Consider the following 21368-nt stretch of genomic DNA (forward strand, 5'->3'; position numbering starts at 1 on the left):
ATATATACATCAAGTCATTATGCTGCGTACCTTAAACTCACACAGTGCTGTATGTCAATGTCCATTTATCTCAACAGAACTTAAACACACACACACACACACACACACACACACACACATCGTAGCTGCTTTCCTTATTACTTTGGGAAAGACTGCTGCTGATTAATGATTCCCCACCCCCTCAGAAGCCAGAAAAAGCCAACAGGTTATCTAAGAGAGTCAATCCCAAGCAAGAGGGAAGGTCAGAGGGACAAATGGACTGCCTTTAGCCAAGGCAGCTATAAACTTTCCTGGTAACCTACTACTACCTGCTAATCAATATTCATCTGTAACTGCTTATGCAACTTGAAGAATCAAGGAAGAGCTTCCTTAACATGCTAGAAAATGGTGCCTGTAACCAGAAAATGGAAATGACATACAGTAGGTATTTCAAAAGTGCTTTTTGAATAAATGGAAAAAGCATGGCATGGTACAATATAGCTACAGACCATGGGAAATCTGTTACCTCAAAGAGAAAAAAAAGTTTAATAAGGACTCATATAAGGCAGGAAAAACTGAAAAACTGAAACTGGAATTAGGTAAGTCATTGTTATCTTTATGTTCTTCATAAAAATAAAGTATCACTAAAGTGTTTGAAGTAATCCCGCCTTTGGTATCTTGCTGATATCTCCTCCACAATATGCATGGAATATGCATCCCTAATGTGAGAGTTTGGTCTCTGACTTATTCTCCATGAAATGGAACCAGAGTCATCCAAATTCACATTTGTGACAGAAGACTTAAGATGGGTCTGAGCAGCCTTGTTGCCACACTGAGGCAAGGATGCTCTCAAAGACATCAGCAGTGATTTTCAGAAGGCTATCACCACTCCCTTTGCCCCAGAGAAGGCATCTGGGCATCAGAGAGAAAATGGTGACTGTGTTTTGGAATACGCAGGGTATGTGGACAGAGACATGAGTTTACTAAGATAATGCTAAAGCAAGGAATGGGGTGACACAGGGTGGGAAAGGTCACCAAAGGTTAGGTTTCCAATCATTTTCAAGTCATCTCAGTTCAAATGATGATCATCCTATATTGAGGTCATTCCTCAATCACTAGATTATAAAACAAGGACACAGAATAGAGGCTGTTTAGGAGGCGGGAGGACTCTGGCTATGTGTTTGGCTCTTGCCACTGATTTGTTAACAGAAATCCCTTACTGATCCCTTACTGATGAACTACCATGGGGATTACCTTTAAACAAAAAATCCAGTCTGAAAACACTGTAGGGGTTCCATCTGGGACAGAAAGGTGGGCAAGGTCTCATGGGCTAGATTTTCTGAAGCCAGGTGGCCCTAGCTTCGAGGAGGTTGGGGGACATTGCAAGTAGGGTGTTGTCTCAGCCTGCCCCTGCACTGGAACCCACTGGGATGTGAGAGGAAAAGGTGGATTCAGCCCAAGACTCCCTTCCCAGATCAAGTGAGTGCATTTAGAGTAGATCTTACAGATACGAAAGTCTTTTGGTTTAGAGGGCTAAACACAGGCATGTTTCTTAAAAACAGCATCATTTGGGGCTAGACATACCCGTGTTCTGTGCTAGAACCTGAAGATAAATCAAAGTAGCTATTACTGGATAAAACATAGGTAAATGTCAAACATGGAAGTGTCCTGATTGTTTTGGCACACTTCTCATGATAAGCAGTTGTGACATCACTCTTCAGAAGAGGTTGGAGCTTCTTAACATGGTTTCATGCAAGAAATTAAACTGTTTTTCTTCTGTTGGAATATTTTAGTAGGTTACTATAGGGGAAAATAAATAAAAAAGGAAAGATACAAAGAGATTCCTCTTATACGAGGGATACGGTGGGAAAGACAAATGCAAAGGTGGGTAAATGTCACATGATGTCTGTTATCCACAAGAAAGAAAGATACCAAGGTCCATTAACAAAATTAAAATGAAGTTAATAAATAAATACCATTAAAAATATACAAGTTAACGAGTGCTTAGGGACAAATGGGGGAAAAGGACTGGCAGATCTGAGGAGTTTTTTTGCATTCCTGTAAGCACAAAAATGAGGTGAAACAAGATCAGTTGGAACTGGACCTGTCAGGACCAGAATTCAACAGAGGAACTTAACTGCTCCTGGTTGCTGTGGGAACAGCTCAATCTAATAAAAAACAGCAAATGAAGCAAAGAATGTTAGAGGTGAAGCAACCATGTCCTAGGTAGCTCCACCTGGGGAAAGATACAACAAGGAATTTGGGGGAGATCTGTGCTCTAGGTAAAGACTGAGTTTATAAGACTAGAAAGCAGAGGGACGCCTGGGGGCTGAGGGGTTGAGCATCTGCCTTTGGCTCAGTGTGTGATCCTGGGGTCCTGGAATTGAGTCCTGCACTGGGCTCCCCGCAGGGAGCCTGCTTCCCCCTCTGCTTGTGTTCTCTGCCTCTCTGTGTGTCTCTCATGAATAAATAAGAAAAAAAAAAAAGACTAGGAAGTAGAGTTGAGTTCCATATAAATAGGTCAATCTGAGGCTACATTCTGAGAGGCCTTGGGAATACTGCCGTCCTACCGTCTCTCTCACTGAATGACAGCACAGCTAATAAATCATGGATTTTTATATCACTATTGCTTCACACGTCCAAGTGGCTGCCAGGAAGGAATATGAGGCAGGGAAACTGCAGTTGTTCATCCTCCTGGTAACCCAGTTCAATTGCTTGAGGTCAGAGAATTGTGGTTTCTGCTATTTAGACTTGCCCCCAGGCCCTCTGTACCACCCTGGGGGGTGGGCGGTGGGAAGCCCTGGGTGGGGTGTGGGAGTAGAACAGGCCATCAACACCACCACAAAATTGACAACCCTGAGCAGAGCAAGAGATACTGAAATGCACCTTGTTAAATTCACCCTCCCTTGTCCCCATTATTGGAAATCTCTAGAAACATGCTATTGGATCCACTTCAAGGCTGAAGGAAAAGAATAGGAGTTTGAGATATTATACCACGTCAGGTCGTTATTTCCAAAATGTGCATAAATCCTAAAATTGGATATGGCTTTGCAAACAACTGGCATGGGAAAACCCCATGAGGGCAGGATGTAAAGTAGCCAGGGTCCTCTCATGGGGAGCCAGTTCTGTAGACTAACAGGGGCAAAACGCCTGTTCCTGTCTCCTCTGTAGCTGTACTTGAGCTGCAAACAGGGAGTGCCACATCAGGTTGGGGAGAGTCAGTGCCACAAATCTCTGCTTGGCTGACTCAAGGTGCCTCAGCAATTGTGGTTCCCTTACCTGCACCCACTGAGGAGACATTTGAAGACTTCCATACTCCAGCAATAGTTCTGGAAATCCGTAAGAACCGTCAACTTAATGTGTAGATAAAATAGTTATTTTCCAGGTTTTTTTTTTTTTTTTTAAGTATTACATTCAACTTACCTTTCTCATATCTCACCAAAGACATGAGCACAGGTATTTTCAGGAATAATCTTTGCCATGAATTTCCCTCACAGGTCCCACTGGTCCTACCCGGAGAGCAGGACTTGGGGGGAACACGGAAGAGTTGGCACCTCCCCAAGCCCATCCCCAAAGGCTGTTCTTCAGCAAAAACATGTCTGGCACAGGCCACAGTGACATGGGAACAGCTCTTAGTTCACTGTGTAGGACACCACCTCCCTCCCCTGCCTCCCACCTTCCACCTCACAAAGGCAGACGAGCAACAGAGGAATGGGGGCAGAGAGCCCAGCCTTGAGTGCCTGCCATTAAGGACGCGGGACCAGGACCTTTCTACTAACCTGCCCCCTCCTCTTTTCTCTCGATGACGACAAAGGATGCATGGTTGGTGCCCAGAAACACTGAATGCCTCCCCCTAGTGACACAGGTAAGACCTGGAGTAACCCACCAAGGATGAGGTGAGGAATGGCAACCAACGAGGGTGCCAACTCTCCGGGGTTCATCACAATCAAACGTCTGTAAAGCAACAGCTTTTAAGTAAAAACATATGTCCAGTGCTGGGTGAACTCTTAGAACAGGGAGTTCTGTAAGAATTGGCTTTACGGGCTGCAAAGTCCAAAGCTGCTGCAGTTGCGACACCAGGAGCCAAGTGATAATCAACATGGTTGCTAATTTTATGTTTTGCCCAGTAAGGGCATTTTTTTTTTTTAAATATAAAGAAGAAAGCTGTCACCTACACTATCACTATAATTTCCATAAATAAATAAGCCAATAAATAAACCAACTGGATAACCATTACACTATAAAAACTATCAAAAAGATATAAACATAGAAAATTTTTAAAAAGGTAGAGGCACCTGGGGGTTCAGTTGGCTGAGCGTCTGACTCTTGGTTTCGGTTCAGGTCTCAAGTCTCAAGTCTCAACCGGTGGAGAGACTGAGCCCCGCAAGGACTGCGCTCAGCAGGGAGTCTGCTTGGGATTCTCCCCGCCCCCCCTCCCCCCGCCTCTGCCCCTGCCCCTGCTCACGTACACACAGGTGCACTTGCTCTCTCAAATAAATCTTTTAAGGAAAAAAAAATTAAAAGGTAAATCTTTCCATTCATGAAGTTAGTTTAATGAAACAATTCCTACATTGTAATTAATTTCCTGGTTACTCTCAAATCCTGATTCCTACTGCAGACGCGGGTCCCAGGATAGTGTCTGAAGATGTCTAAGAGCCGCTAATGTAGGTCAGAGGCCACATTTTGCTGACAGATGGACACAACGTGGGCCAGAGTGGCGCACACAGGTCGGAACTCCCAGCATGGCCTCCAGCAGGTGCTATACCCCCTCCCACCAGAGCAACACGCCCGCCCCTCCCTCTCTCCCACTCAGCACCAGCCTAAGGACCGGCACAGGGAGTACAGTTAAAAACAGAATCGTTATGCTATTCCAGTCCCCTTTGCAGAGCATGAGGTCTCTTACCCCAAGGGCCCCTCCCCTTAATCTTCTTGTTCTTATTCTTTCTTACTTTCTTTCCCACTTGGTCAAAAGTCCAGGTTCTTCCGTTCTAAAACTAAACAGTAGTGATCATGGGGTTGGGGTGCTAGCCACAGGGTTTTTACTCCACGGAGGATTGAAATGCCAGTTGAGATCAGGATTTCTTGGTACTAAGTTAATTGTTGTTCACCAGAATATCCACACAGGTACTTTCATGAGATGGAAAGAAGTTGGAGTTTTTTTCTAGGTCATTCAGTTCTCCCTACAAATATATAATTTAAACACTGGTAGCTGTTAAGTAGTAAATTATGTGATCAAAGGAAAATCCTAATAAATAAACTGAAAGGTTTCTATTCTCCCAGGATTTCTTGAATTCCAAATGTGCTTCATTTTCAAAGGTAAGCAAGAGTTTTTAACACAAAAGAGTCCACTAAATTCAAATATCTTATAATTTAGAATTACAACACATTCCCAAATATTCTGCCAAAATCCATTTTTACAACCCATCTCTGCCCCTGTGCCCCCCAACTAAACAGTTACTTTTTAGAAATTCAGCAAAACTCTCATCAATACACCCTCACCCCTAAAAATGCAACTATTTACTGAACACAGCATGGGCAAGAGAAAGCTTAGATGCCCCAATCCCTCTCATTTCTCTAAGAAACTTTAGCAAAAATGATTGGGGTTTTTTTTTGCAATTAAAATGTAAAAAACAAAACACAGCACAAGGAACGGCTTTTAGCCCAGCCATAGGGAAGAAGCTCAAGCTTTCTAAAATGATGGAGGTCATTAGGACAAGACTAGACTAACAGAGTGCTAAAGGTCAAGAGACAGCAAGAGAAAGGAAAGAACTCCAGGGTTTGTGTAACATTAGCAAGGCTAAATGTTATCACATTTGTAAAACACCAGAATCACAAAGCCATATCCACTATAAACGAACCCCTCCCCCCTCAACTCAGAATGAAAAAAGTTCCTCCAAAGAAAAGGCAATTCCACTAAAGCTGAAGCTCTGTATTCAGGAAGGGGGAGGAGGACTGGATCATCAGGAGCTTTAAAAATTCATCCTATGGGTTCTTTCACTGGAAAATGCTTCTAGTGGGGTATGCAGAAATGTAAAAAGCTAGTTAACCTTAATGGGGGTTATTCTCAATCGTTGAAAGGAACATTTCATTTTTCTGCTGGTTTGTTTTGGGGATGTTGGATGAGGAAGGAAGGCTAACTAGCTTTCTTCATTTGTATGATGAATTCCAGCCCTACAGGAGAGCTGGAATCGCATGATGGCACTAGGAGAGGGTGGAGGCACTGAGCAGCGAGCTGGCATGAAGGCAAGGCTGCACACTTATGTCATTTGACCAAGTTCAAACCTACGGCCACAGGCCATCCAGACAACATGCAGAATAAAAAAAAAGACTCAAAAGACCACTTTCAATATCTTAAAGGGGGGAAAAATTACTCCACAGGCAAGCCATTCTCTAATTGCAGAGCAGCAGTTTAACAAGCCGCCTGGCAATGAAATTTGAAGTGTGCAGCCACGTCTAATTCCATGAGATTTGAAGTGTGTGGTGCAGGGCTGTGTTTTTAATTGGGGAGGCACAAAGGATGGAAGTTGCCCTCAACACTCACACATGAGAAGCCCAGTTCATTACAAATAAGCTAAAGTCAGTTGTCCATGCAAAGTACATGTATATTAAAAAAGTGAATAACATACCCATTCCGATAGGTCACTGAGCTAGCAAAATCAAAAACAAGACAGTAAATGGATATTTTAGTGGATGCAGGTCTTGCCAAAAGCTTTCAAGTAATTTGAGGAATCTTTGGATGCTTGCTATAGGGGGAAAAAAACAAGACCAAACCAAAACACAACCCAGGAGAATAAACGGGTGGGGGGTTGATTTCCCACCTGGTGAGTGTGTGGTGATTTCAGCTGGATGTTAGCAGTGGTATTAGATGTAGAAGTTTGCTTTTATTTGTTTTCCCCCAGTATAGTGCTGATGTCATCAAGAAACAGCAAGCAGCATGCTATAGTCTAAGTGCACAGGACTTTTTCATAATTACATTTATATAAGAAAATCCACCCAAAGAAAATGGTCAGTACCCATGTCAGGCAAATTTGGAATTTCCTTTTTCTTAGAAATATTACAAACAATCATTTTGATTTTTTTAAGCCAAAGAGGTACTTTCTTATCATAAGCTAAGGTCTTCCAGATTGCATATTTTAATTGGATAGGTTATCAAATGGCCAGCTCAAAAATGAATTATGAGTTATTCTGGATACATTTTCATAAGTATCAGCTTATCAGAGAAACATAAAAATCCATTGTATTAGCATAAAATCCTAAAATTATGGCATAATGTGAGAGAACTGTAAAAAGGGGAAAAGAAGGGAGGAAGAAAGAGGATATATGTCTAATGATAATTTGGTCTGTGAAAAAAATATATTAAAACCTTAGTTTGGAGGCCTTTCAGAAATTATTGTTTAATTTCTGAAAATTAAATTTTTTTAAAAAATTTAATTTTATTAAATTTAAATTTATTAAATTTTAACTATAATTAATTAAAAAATTAAATAATAATTTCTAAAAACGATGTCTGGCTCTTCGAAGAAAGAAGTTCTGTCAAAGGTACAGAATACCTCCCATATTCTTCCACAGGAAAATTTGTAGAGGATTCAGGTCTCAAAAAAATTATAAAGTCATCACTTCATACTTTACAGTTGCCATCTAAGAGTTTGGAAAATTCTGGGTCCACACCAAGGTAGAAAGAGAATAACACATCGATTCGACTCTACCTAAAATTATGGGAGCCAGGGTCTCGGGAACAGTGGTAACACAAACAGGCTACTGTTTCCACAGCTAATCAGTGATAGGCTACAGTCAACGGGACACACCAGAGGAAGTAAGGAAGCAATCCTTTTCCTTTTTCACTTGGTGCACGGGGACCTTCAGAGAGGAGAGAAAGCTCTTTTGCATCTAAATGCTGTCAGTATTTAGAGAGGGTGAGACGAAAGCCCAGAGGAATTCGGAGATTTGGCACAATCGAATTTCCAGTTGGCAACGCCAGTACTGTACAGGTGGTTCACCTGTCTCTCAGGTTCATCCCTCCAACAGGCTACCTCCACCCTGAGTGAACTCTAACACAGGACAGATTTTTATTTTATTTTTTATTTTTTTTAATAATAAATTTATTTTTTATTGGTGTTCAATTTGCCAACATACAGAATAACACCCAGTGCTCATCCCGTCAAGTGCCCCCCTCAGTGCCCGTCACCCATTCACCCTCACCCTCCTCCCCTTCTACCACCCCTAGTTCGTTTCCCAGAGTTAGCAGTCTTTACGTTCTGTCTCCCTTTCTGATATTTCCCACACATTTCTTCTCCCTTCCCTTATATTCCCTTTCACTATTATTTATATTCCCCAAATGAATGAGAACATATAATGTTTGTCCTTCTCTGATTGACTTATTTCACTCAGCATAATACCCTCCAGTTCCATACACAGGACAAATTTTTAAAGAGTAGTTTTTGACATATAACCTTCCCCAAGCTCTTTTTCACATGTAAGAACTATTTCATCAAATAGGTTTAATTATTTTTTAAATACAAAAATATTATTTTTGTAGCAGGGATGGACAACCAGCTGTAAGTTATAATGGAAAGGGAAAAACCCAAATCAGAAAGTTATTTTTCTCCACTTCAAAAGAAAAAGCAGGGGCAAGTTAAGTAGAAATTAGTGCCAAGGCATCCTACTCTAGTTAGGCAGTAGGCAGGGGGAGGAACTTCCCCAAGATGAGCCACCTCACAGGCACTCGAACTGTGGCGGCAGTGGACTCCCAGGTGTGGGCATTGAAGAGGGGCTCAGGGAGCCTGAGACAGTGGCTTTTACAGATTAGTGCAAAGAAAGTTCAGATTTGAATGCCTAATGGGGCCATTTTGATGTATCCTGCCTGCTCTGGCTTTAGGGCACATACAGGCAGGTCCTAGGACTCAGATCATAATACCTGCAGAAGGGACTTTGTAGTTTTCTCCAAAGGAAATCTTATGCACCCTTCTAAAGGTGTAATTAATGCTTAGTGCTAGATTTTATTTATTAAATAATTTCTCTTAAATGTAGTTTTGGAACGCCTGAGTGGCTCAGCAGTTGGGCGTCTGCCTTTGGCTCCGAGTGTGATCCCGGGATCTGAGATTGAGTCCTGCATTGGGGTCCCTGCAGGGAGCCTGCTTCTCCCTCTGCCTGTGTCTCTACCTCTCATGAATAAATAAAATCTTAAAAAAAAATGTAGTCTTTAAAAAAATGTCAATCGGGATGACGTTTATTTAGAACTGTGTACATAGTTCCTCCATCAGTCTTGTTCCCTTTCCATACAGATACCAAAATCAATTCTCATTCTGGTTCTTTTCTGGCAACTATTAAAGAAAGGCAAAAACCTCAGATTGAGAGGCTAAATCTGGATGATGGGATATCCCTTCTACAATATAGAAATGGTGGGAACCCAGGGTCAAGGATTCCTTACCAAGAGGTAAGAATCCTCTTGGTGTTCTTCATTCTAGATGAATTCATACAAGATCTCTAAGTCTGGGCACAGTTAAAGTTCAAACTTTAGTTGAGGGGCTTCTAACTCTCCTCATCAGCACCTGTTTTGATTCGTTCATTACCTAACAATCTCAGGGTAGATGTTTATCTTTCACAGATTCTTTTTAAATGATATTATCTTTCTGTGACTTTATAAAATGGATGAACGTCCTAAACTTGACCACAAGCTAAGTATCTCATAAATGTACTTTAACGACCTTTACACAAAGACAGTGTAATGTAAGATTAAGTGTCACTGCCCATTATAAGGTCACACAGTGCCAGGAGACAACCCCTAGATTCTCAGAAGGCACAGGCTCATCACTCAGACATGTCAACCATGTATACCACATTTGTACATTTCTCTAGCAGCTGTGTTGCATGTAGTAGTCCCACTCTAGAGACAGGGCAAATGAAAGCAACCTGATGCTCCTTTTAGGGTTACTAGGACTATCACATAAGCATTATGGGAAATTAAAGAACTACATCCCAGTGAGGATACCTGTGAGAAAAGTCGTTCTAGAAATATTATCTTTCCAGGTCACACTTCCCAGTCAAGGTTAAAAGGCTAATTGTGTATGAGCATTCTAGACTAAATACAGCACCTAAAGCAAAGCATGATTTTATGCATTCATGATGTTATGTGTTTTGTCTTATCTAAAGTATAACATTAATATGGCAATAACATTAATGCATTTTATGTTTGTGTGTGGGTTTTTTTTTTTTAAGTGGTAGAAGTCTAACAATGATTAAGTCAAGTTTTAGAGAAAACCAGAGCCCTTATCAGGAGGAGTGCAGCTGGTAATTGTGTTAATCAAGGCCTTTCACTTTTAGAAACATGATGTCCATTCACGTCAAAACCCACTTGTTCTGTGGAGTTCTTTGCACCCGGTCATGTAGTGTGGCCTTCTTCCTGTGAGGTATCTGAATGTGAAAGAAGGGAGTAGGGCAGAGATGAAGAGGAACCAGTATATATTTTCTGCACTTGTAAAGATTGCAATCATTGAATTTTCACCCAATACTATGAGGTAGGTTGCATTTTTAAGATCTGGAAAGTAGGGTACAGAAAGGAAAAATAATTTGCCCCAAAGGTCACTTGATACACATAGCCTGGAGGGAAAACACATCTGGCTCTAAAGACAGCTCTTTTCACTACCAATGCTGCTTGCCCTCTATCAAAGTCATTTGTAAGGGACGGTGGGACTGAGGGCTCAGAGGTCAATGGTGACATCTCGTTTAGTGCCATGTCCTGCTGAAAGTGGCTGGGTATTTCACATACTGTAGGCCTGATCAAACAAAAATGTGAAAATATTTTAATATTTGTATGCAGGGGTTTTACTTCCAACTCCAGCCATTTAATTGGCCACAATGTCAAATATCTCTCTCTTGGTGATTTTCTCCAGAATAAAATCAGACAGGATTTAATCAGAGTCAAGTTGACCCAAAGATGAATTCAGCTAGGGTGGACTGTGGGGGGCACCGCATGTTCTCTGCCTCATTTTTTCTCCTTTTCAACATAAAGCTGAAAGGCTACTCGCTATAGCTGAGGATGATTCAATAAGAAACTCTTGTTGTTAAACAAAGCTGGACACCTTTGTTTTCTTTTTTGGCAAGGGGAAGTGCTGTAGAATTGTAAATCCTTGCAAAAATACTTCTGCACATGATCAAATGAATAAACAAACAACCAAAGTCATTTTTAAACATGTTCAGTTGCTGCACAGCAGTGAACAGACACACCACACGAGGAACAATTTATGGCTAGAAGGAAAAATTACACTCTTCAAAGCATCCCATTTGGTGGCAGTCATAATCATTAGTGAAAGTAATATCTATTTAAAAGCAGTAAATGCCTATTTCCAAACAGAATGGACTGGCAAAGAAAGGAAACATCATCCCACTCAAACATCCCCAGGCTTCCCAGAGAATCATTATAGTCTGTCATGTTAACTCACTTCCTCCCACCCCCCGTTTTTCTTCCCTGCTGAATATCGTCTAAAATTAAATTAAGTACTAATGGTAAATGTGCACAGAAATCACTTCAAGAAAGTAAAACAATCAGACTTAAGAGGTTATATTAAAATATTATTTCTCATAATAAAGATCCAGAGCCCGATGGAATTGTGAGAGCATTCCAAGAGGGTTACATAGCCTCTTGGAATGCTGTTAGCCAGGTGACTAGTTCATACAACTAGCAACAAATAACGTCTTAATAATTTCAAAAGAGTTCCCTTTCCTATCAGTATTCCAGCTCTCCTTCCAAGTCCCTTCCTTCTAACTCTAAGATGGCTGGTCAGTGATGATAATGATGATGATGATAGCAAATGTGTCAAGATGAGAACTATTATATTCTCTTTGTCTGGTAAAATAGCACAAAAAGTCAACACAACATATATGGGAAATTTCAGAGTCTGACCCAACCTGGTGATTATTGTTATCCAATGAATATTTAATAAAAATGTCATGGATCCTTTACTGTGGACTCAAGTTTTTAAAAAGAATGAATCACCCAGAAAGATTTAACATACTGGTTTTTAAATAGGGCAAATTAAAGATGGCCCCTGAAATACATAATTATATTGAGTAAAATTCTACAACAGGGCTGGTATTTAAGGTAGGTCTTATTTGTATGTTCCAAAATTAAGTATTCATTCTTATCAAGTTGATATCTACATTATTTTTGGAAAATGAATTGCTATTTATTCTTTAAGACAAACCAAGTTAAGACTATCATTTAAGTGCATGGCAATTAAGAAAAGCGAGAATTATAACCAGAATTTCTGAATTTACTTTGTCATGCACAGAACTTCTTGAAACACACAAGCTTAATGAAAAAGAAGCCCTTTTAAATACACTTTTCAAACAAAACAGGATAAGAGACTGCCTAAGGGATAATTCTCCAGTTAACATTGCTTCTCTCTATCTTCCCAATTTCTGTCATTGGGCCATAAGTTGGCAGAGTCTAGCTGATCTTGTTTGAAACTTAAAGTGCTAATATTCCAAATCAATCAGCTCCCCCTCACCAAAGAGGTCTATACATGAGGAGTTGCTGATTTTGGAAAAAGAATCAGGAATTAAAAATAGATTTGTTCCACTGAGCTGAAAGATATATGCCTATAGAGGAAAGCGTTGGTACTAAGGTCAATGCAAGAGGGAAGTGACACAGACTTCAGTGAACATGCAAAAAACAAAGACTCAACTGTGTTAATGCTCTCCAGTACAAAACAAAGCTATTCTGAGGTGGCTGACAAAAGCATATTATTTTAAACCAAAAGAGCAAAGAATTATAAACACTGGTGTTAAGGATCCTAGAAAACTAATGAAACATTCTAATTATATAGGTGAGAATACAATGGGCCCAAGAGATAATTCTTGTGTAAGATCACACTACGAGCTGGAAGATGACCTACATGTACTGGTTCCCTTGAGTCCTTGGTCATCATTTCTTCTACCATAAATGAAACATTTCTTTCTTTTTTCTTTTTTTTTTTGATTTTATTTATTTATTCATGAGAGACACAGAGAAAGAAAAGCAGAGGGAGAAGTAGGCTACACACAGGGAGCCCGATGCGGGACTCGATCCCAGGACTCCAGGATCATGCCCCGGGCCCAAGGCAGGTGCTAAACTGCTGAGCCATCCAGGGATCCCTGAAACATTTCTTTATTATTTATGAGTTCATTGGAGTCAAGTGAGAATAAATTGTGCTACGTACTACAAATTGTTCTACCTACATGCAGTTTACTCCCCAGTATTAGATGCAGGAAATCAGACTTGCAATTACAGTACAGAAAGAGGAGAACTATTTACTGACTGTTGCTCTGCAGGGGCACCTATCCCAGACTTGTGGGCTCAACAAAGACTTCTCAGTGGATCCACTACTGAAACTGGCTCCTTGAATGAGCAGTAGAGGGAAGTTCCCATTACACAGGGGAAGAGAGGGAACAGGGAAGCTGTTCTAAATGGAGGGAAGAGCTGACACACATGATCAGAGGCAAGAGAGCACTGTCATATTTGAGGAGGCCAAAAGAATTCGGAATGGCTGGGACACAGAGTGCCTGGGGGAAAGTGGTGAGTGACTGGGCTCACAAATCCTGAAGGGTTTTATGTCTAGCTTAGGAATTTGGAATTTTTCTCAAGGTAATGGGAAGACAAAGGGTTTTAAAACAGGTAAGTATAATGATTAGATCTGTATTTTGGAAAAAACATAATAATAGAATAGAATAAAAAAAATGGTGGTGAGGGTGGATAAGTATAGGAGAAATCAAAGCAGTTAAGCTCCTGCTATAATATAGAAGACAGAGTCTAGCCATCTAGAGCAATATCTAGGGGAGATAGAGACAGAGATTTGGATTTGAGATATTCAGGTCACAGAATTAAAATAGCTGATAATACATGGATATAAATAGATGTAGGTCATTTGGGAAAGAAAGAGTCAAAATAAGTCCAAAGTCTATGATTAAAGCCATTCTGACATGAGAGGTATGGAGCATAACCCCTCAGTTTAATACTTAGGACCATTCTACTAACAATAGAAACTCAAGACCACTCTATATTTTCTCATCATGAGTGAAATCATGGAGCCCTGGGAGTCAAAGACTGAATTCTACCAGAAATCCTCACCAAACTGCTAATAACCTAGTTATACTTCATTGTGGGCAGTCATAAATCTCCGATGAATTTTTTCCAAGAAAAATAACTGCCTAACTGGCATCCTCCCTCTCAACACCCTCCTCACATTTCCTGGTGAGTTACAGGTTAGGGAAGGGGGAGTAGATTCAATGTCCTATGCCCTGCTCATGCAGCATCAATGGTGATCTCTTCCATTTTCTGGTGGAAGCTGATTAATCAACGGACTCAGAATTAAGGCTGCTCAACATTAAGAGTTAAACACAGAAAGATTTAGTATCTCTAGGTGGATCAGCTCAAGGATCTGAAGGTTTCCTGGTTTGGAACTGGAGGAATGAAATGAAGCATGCACTTCCAGGCTGTGCTGCGTCCCAATACCCACCAGGAATGTGAATCAGGTACTTACCCCTTCACCACCATTTTCACCTGTGTTGGCAAGCATCTCCTGCAGGGCTCTCACAGACAGGGACTGTTCCAGCACAAAATTGCAGACACAGAGATCTGGAGGAACGTACTGTGGAAATAAAACCAGAATGAGAATACCTGCTCACACCAGCTGGGGACCAAACAAGAACAACCTCAAGGGCAAAGAGCCTATGAATCAGTGATAGGTGGATGGATGAATGAGCAGGAATGTAGAAGGTAGATTTCTCCTTATTCAAGGTAGGATGGGTTTCAAGCTGGATTCTAAAGGATGCAAAGAAGAAAATCCCTAATTTGCAAGGACACAGTGACCAAGGTGTCAGGAGCAACCTAAGTGTGGCTTGTGATATGTAGAGGAGAAGTGCACACACACAGCCGTGTTGAAGAAGGGAAAGGTACACTGATCCACACTAATGCCTAAGCAGTACCAAAGGAAGAAAGACACTGGGACCTCATCCACAATAATTTGTAAGAGGGCAATGGACAGACCACAATGCAGCTCTGGACAATAGTGACCATGACAGGGAGTCTATTTACTTAAGAAAAACCTGGAAACTGCAGCATAAAAAGGGGTGACAGAGAGAATTTAGAGCTACACAAAGATAGGTCTGAACAAAGGAATATCCAAAACTATAGGAATTGATGACCCCTAGGACAATCACTCTACTATGTGCTCAGGTGATATCATATTCATGGTCGTTCTGGCACATTTCTCAACAACAGTTAAAGACAGCCTTTGCTCCATACTGACCAGTAATAGCTACTGCTCACTGAGTACATTCTCTGTGCCAAGCACTGTTCTAAGTGCTTTGACCATATTAACTCCCTTAATCCTCACGACCACCCTGTAAGATAGGAATTATTAACATTCCAGTTTACAGCCAGCAAAACTAAGGCATAGAGAAGTTAGGCCATCTGCCTAAGGTCATGGCTTCTATTTGTCAGAATTGGATTCAAATCCAGGCAGACAGTCTCCAAAGTCCCACTCAACTTATACTGTTCCTGCCACTGATGGAAATAATAAAGATATTTTCACAACTAGAATATTTTCAACCTGCAAATATTTAAGTATTACATTTATATAAAACACAGTGCTTGATAGTGACACACAACATCATTGCTCCATAGGACATTATAGTCTAGTTTCATGACACACTATTTCCCTTGGGAATAGTTTCCCTTGCATACTAAGCCTCTGTTTCCTACAGGATACTGGAGCACGCAGATACCAGGAGAATAACAGGAATGAGGAACGAGGTCCAGAAGTCACCAACAGCTATGTCTAATACTCTGAGACAGGTAAAGCTGTTTCCATAGAGCTCCAATTTAAAAAGCTAAAGAAAGGGATATGGGGTGGCTTATTCAGTTAAGCATCTCCCTTCACCTCAGGTCATGATCCCAGGGTCCTGGGATTGAGCCCCGCATCGGCCTCCCTGCCTAGCAGGGAATCTACTTCTCTCTTTCCCTCTGCTTCTCTCCCCACTTGTGCTCTCTATCTCTCTGCCTCTCAATAAATAAAATATTTTTAAAAAAATAAAAGCTAAAGCAAGCCTGCTAAGGCACAGATAATCACTGACTTCAACATTTTCATTGCTAAGATAATAAATTGGTAATCTTTCGGTTCCTTTAATTTTGAAGTGTTTTTTACATTCTTCATTCTCCCCTAACCTCAATGCCCTCAAATAAAATGATGTTCTACTTGCTGGACCTACTATTTCCCTTTATTAAAGTTTTCAGATCCTCAAGCCAAGAATGGGTAAGCCTATAGGCCACTTCAATTTTGAGGACTCTTCTACTACGTATATTTCTACTCAGGGTGACCATGGTCCGAAATCCCCAAAAAAAGTCTTCCTAGAATTCTAGTATGACACACAATTGCCCAGTTCTTTTTATGAAAATGACTACAGGAGAAACTATAATCAAGAGACAACAGTTTTTTATATATTTCTTGCTTTGTTTTCAAAGTCTGTTCTTGCTGTAGGTAATTACCTCATTTATATGGGATGTGAGTGAGCAAACAGATGTTAATGCAGGGCAGAGTGTCACATCCAGAAAATGTTTCTAGAGTACACATGGCATCATTATAAGTAGCATACAATATGATAATACATTTCCCTAAAGGCCTTATGCCATAAACATATGTCTTCTAACTCTGTTTCCCCAAAAACGATGCCATTGCAGAAACTTTTACAGAGGTTCTTTCCCACCACTTTTTAGTCTACCTGGATCTCATGTCAACAGAATAGGAAGCAAGAGTCAGGGTTTGAGTGTTTCTTCCTCTTCCACTTTACTAAAACAAGTGATTTGGATATTTTCTATTCAGGAATGTCTACAATTAGAGTTGGTACTCTAAAGGATACTTTTTGCTAATCAACTGCGTGATTTCAACATCCACACCCACTTTTATAAGATCCCTGCTTAGTCCATTCTCCTTTAGATGTAAGTATTCACAGGCCTAAGTGCTAGAGATCCTGTCCTGGCATGAGACTGTGTGATTCTACATCACTTTTCTTTTTTCCCCATGTTTGGTTTACTTGGACAGGAGACAGGAACACTCCTCTGCCAGCACTGCCATCATCCATCCTGATGTAGGACCTACCCATAATACAGACACTAGATATGCTCCAATTATATTATTCTTTTCCCTCCAGATACTAAAAGTCCCATGGTGGTCATGACTTAATTACTGGTGCAAATGGGCACATTTGAGTGGGAGATAGTGGGCGCAGGGAGAAAGCATCACAAAGGAGAGCACTAGACCTGTACTGTTCTACACAGTCTCCTTACAGCTGAATTTTTCCACTTCTAGAGTGCAGTCCCTGCCTAGAGCCTGTGCTTAGGGGTGAGGTCCACCAGTCGAACAGCACACAGAAGGACATGTAGGCAGTGGCAAGGGAGAAGACAGGGCAACAGGAGTATCTGGAAAGAAACAAAACGCAAGTAGTAACTTGTGACATAAATGGAGTACAGAGCGCACACAGAGCCACCTGACCTGCTACACCAGCTGCCATCCTTCACACCAGCCTGAGCTCCCACCCACCTCCATGTTCTTCAAGAATGAGCAAAGGCCACTTGTCCATCAAAGCTAATTTGCTTGCAGTGTGAGAGTCCCCCAGGAGGTCAGCTCATTGTCTCTGGGCTCTGGAGCCTGTGCCTCAGTCACTCTGCCTGGCAGGCATGCCACATGTGTTTACAGATTCTCAGCACAGAGAGAAGGACTCTGTTGACATCTGTTCTGAAATAGCTCTTCATCTCTCTCCCCAGCTCTGTCCTCTGCCTAGAGAAGCACTACATTCCCAAATGTCCTACAGAAAACCTTGAGATTCCAGGGCCCTGAGAAAGCCCGGAACTAGGTGAAAGTAGTAGAAAGGAAGGCCTGTGGACTCTACATGTTTCGTAAGTCTATGTAACATTTTCCTCACTGCACTGAAAGTTTTTTTGAGGTTTACCAAAAGCAAGATGGTGGGAATCTGCTACTCTTGTTATCACATTCACATAGCATTTTTTCCACCTAGTACCTTGCAATATGCACTCAGCACTGTGCTAGCTTGTATTAGCCAAGCTTTTGGAGGAAGAAAACGGGAGTCAGTTACAAGCAGGGGGCGGGGGGGGGGGGGCTGTCATCTTTCTACTACACTGTTTCCCACACTCTGTTCTGGTTATCTAATTCTTCATGCAGTGCAGTCTGTCTCACTAGATTGTGGGTATCTTGAAAAATCTGTGTCATTCTACTTTTGGTATCCCCAGTACAAAGAACAGCAAGTACTCCAGTCTTTCTGAGTGGACTCTGTGATCTAGAATATCTGAGAGTATGTGGTGATGGTGACTGTGGATGCAAATAAATTGTACTGAGCACTCACCTGCCTGGCTGGGCCCTTCCTCAAACCTCTTATGATTCAAAAGGCCCCTTTTCTTTCATTGCAATGGGTCTCCTTCCACTTCATTAATCTATCTGGTTCTCACACAGCCAGGACTCTGTGTATCAATAACTTTGAATTAAAAGCAATAGAGGGTATATTAAGTGTGAATACTCTAGCATAGGACTGCCTGAGGTCCTATATCTGTTCAATGAGGTTGAATGAGTTGAATGGGTTATTAGTTGAATGAGGATAAGTAGGTAACTTAGTGTCCTCTATCTCAGTTTCCTTATCTGTAAAATAGAGATACGATATCATCTATTTCTCAGAGTAGACAGTTTTTATGTTTAAAGACCTTAAGATAGGGTCTGATACATAGAAACAAATATCAGATATTATCACAGAGCAGTGGAATAAAAACATCAATAAATCACTTATATATTCATTTATATAGATCTAGTATTTTTGAAATTCTTACTGTGCATAAGGATAAGGCAATTGCCCCCACCCTTTAAGGTTGGATGGTTAAGTAGAGTGTCAGGAAAGCAAACAGACAATTTCCAAAATATATTTCTTTTTTTTAATATTTATTTATTTATTTATTTATTTATTTATTTATTTATTTATTTATTTATTTATTTATTTATGATAGAGAGAGAGAGAGAAAGAGGCAGAGACACAGGAGGAGGGAGAAACAGGCTCCATGCCGGGAGCCCGATGCGGGACTCGATCCCAGGACTCCAGGATCGTGCCCTGGGCCAAAGGCAGGCACTAAACTGCTGAGCCACCCAGGGATCCCCTCCAAAATATATTTCAAAAGGCCCAGGGTGAATAAGAAAGTGAGGAAGCACACAGAACTGAACCTGGCTGGGCAGAAAGATGGGGAGGGGAGACAGATGAGGGAGATGGTGAAGAAAGCAGAAGGGAAGCAAGCAAAGGGAGTTGAGAAGCAAGGCTGAGGAAAAAGTAGGCATCAGACGGAGAGAGTCTTGAGTCCCCTTGTCAAGGAGTTTTGACTTTATCTTCAGAGCAATAGAATGTCACTAAAGGAAGTTATGCAGGAATTAATCTAATAAAATTTGCATCTTTGAAAGATCATGGCAGGCCCACTCTGAAGGAAGTTAGACCAAAGCAGAGAAACAAACAGCAGGTTGTTGCCATGTACTGGTTATGAGGTGACAATAGCATGAATTAAAGAAATGGTGCTAAAGATGGAGATAAGAGAATGGATTTGAAAAATCTTGAGAAGGTAGGAGAGCTAAGACCTGGCAATTAGTTGGATGTAGATGGAGGAGAAGATGGCTGGTGTTTCTACAGGATGGGAAAGAGTACAAAAGGCTGGGGTTCAACAAGAATAGTCATACCAAATATCAGAAGGACCATAGAGATTGTAGTTATGCTTGGCAAATTGTTTACTAGAGCCTCCCATTTGGGCCAACAGAATAATGATGGGAGAGTGGAGGTCTCTGTGACTGTATGGGTATCCCCACAGATGTCAGCAGAGGGAGGCTTAACTGAGAAAAGAGTGGGAATCTGAGAAGATGACACATATTCTTCTCCATAATAGGAGTATTCCTGGAGACCCAGTCTCCATAATTAGCCCAATTAACCTCACTTGCCTTTCCCAAGTCCATTAAGAAGTCAGCCAGGATTTAGAGAGCACAGCAATACACAGTCAGTACTGCACTAGCTGCTGTGTGGGGACAAAAGAAAAATAAGGTATGGTTTCTGTCCTTTAAGGAATTTTTAACCTACCTGAAGAGACATCTCCTGTACAGGAGACTTTATAAAACAGTGCAAAATAGAATATTCAATGCTAAGTTGAGGGGTCTGAGTTACATGCCCTGTAGGACACAGAGCCCTCTCAGCAATGTTGTGATTAGGAAAAAGCCCAGCCCAGGTTGGAGGTTGGCTTCAAAAAGATTTATGTGAATAAGAAGTTCCTGCCACATAAAAACAACTCAAATTTTTGTTTAATGAATGAACAAGATGGGGGGAATTCTTCTTTCCATTTTATCGTGTCTTCTTCCCTTCTTTTTAAAATTCCGTTAGTTGAAGCAGCATTTTTAAGTTATGAGCTTAATAGAATATCTGTCCTGACATTCCTTTGCTTTTTCACCCAACTCCCCAAAGAAAAAGGTCAAGCGCTTGCAAGTGTCATCAATCAGTAAGGGAGTAAGCAAAGGAAGGAGAAAGTAGAGAACAAATCCCGTTTACTAATTTTTCTATCTACACTTCCCATTCCAGTCCCAGGACTGAGCAGCTGGATGCATGTGATTGACACTGTATCATACTTATGTGCTGATGGATTTACATGGACTCAGCCCTACTGAAGTGGGTAGGCTGCAGAGCCTAACCTGCAAGGTGAGGTCATTTCTAGTGTCAGTCATCTGGGGAGCAGCAGTGACTGTGAGAACAGAGGCCAAAACTAAGTAGGCAGAGCTGAGGTTGCTGGGAGAAGTGAATCTCACATTCTTTGATCTACATTATTAAGAGCCAACATAGCCAGTGGGATGTTCTTGGGCAGATGTTCCAGAAGCATCCAACCAATGACAGAACTGAAGGTAAGAAATATGGAACTTGGTCAGGTGTTTCTTTCTTCTGGGCTTCCGTGTAAATAGAGACAGGAAGAGTAAGCACATTAACTGCACAAGAATCAAAAACTTTAAGCTAGAATGTTGGAATATATTTGAACTTCCATTTTAATTTTTCTTGTGTTATCCCTTAGTGTCTAACAAAAAATATTTTTGAAGCTCTGGCCTTTTTTTTGGTTGCATTACATAATTTCAGGAAAGAATTTTGGTCTACAAGTGAGCCAAAACATTAAAGCAAGGTGCCTCAGTATGGCCAGTGGGATGGTAATAAGGGTAATCAAACAGGAGAACCACAAGACAGAAGCAAAACTTGGGGCAAAGTTGAGGTCCTTGACAAGCCCCTTGACAATAGGACATCTCTATTCAGAAGCCTCAAACCTTCTGAATTTTATTAATGAGGACAGT

At 41.1% G+C, this 21368-nt stretch overlaps 1 protein-coding gene across 1 annotated transcript in view; it reads right to left on the bottom strand.

Moving 5' to 3' along the window:
- RYR3 (ryanodine receptor 3) overlaps positions 1 to 21368 on the bottom strand; it is a 513451-nt gene that overhangs the window by 298757 nt on the left and 193326 nt on the right. Inside the window, exon 3 of the mRNA XM_077880434.1 lies at positions 14496 to 14603. Within this exon, the coding sequence (XP_077736560.1) occupies positions 14496 to 14603 (108 nt within the window). The remainder of the gene's footprint in view (positions 1 to 14495; positions 14604 to 21368) is intronic.

This window comes from Canis aureus, chromosome 32 (genome assembly GCF_053574225.1).
Source record: "Canis aureus isolate CA01 chromosome 32, VMU_Caureus_v.1.0, whole genome shotgun sequence".
Taxonomy (NCBI): domain Eukaryota; kingdom Metazoa; phylum Chordata; class Mammalia; order Carnivora; family Canidae; genus Canis; species Canis aureus.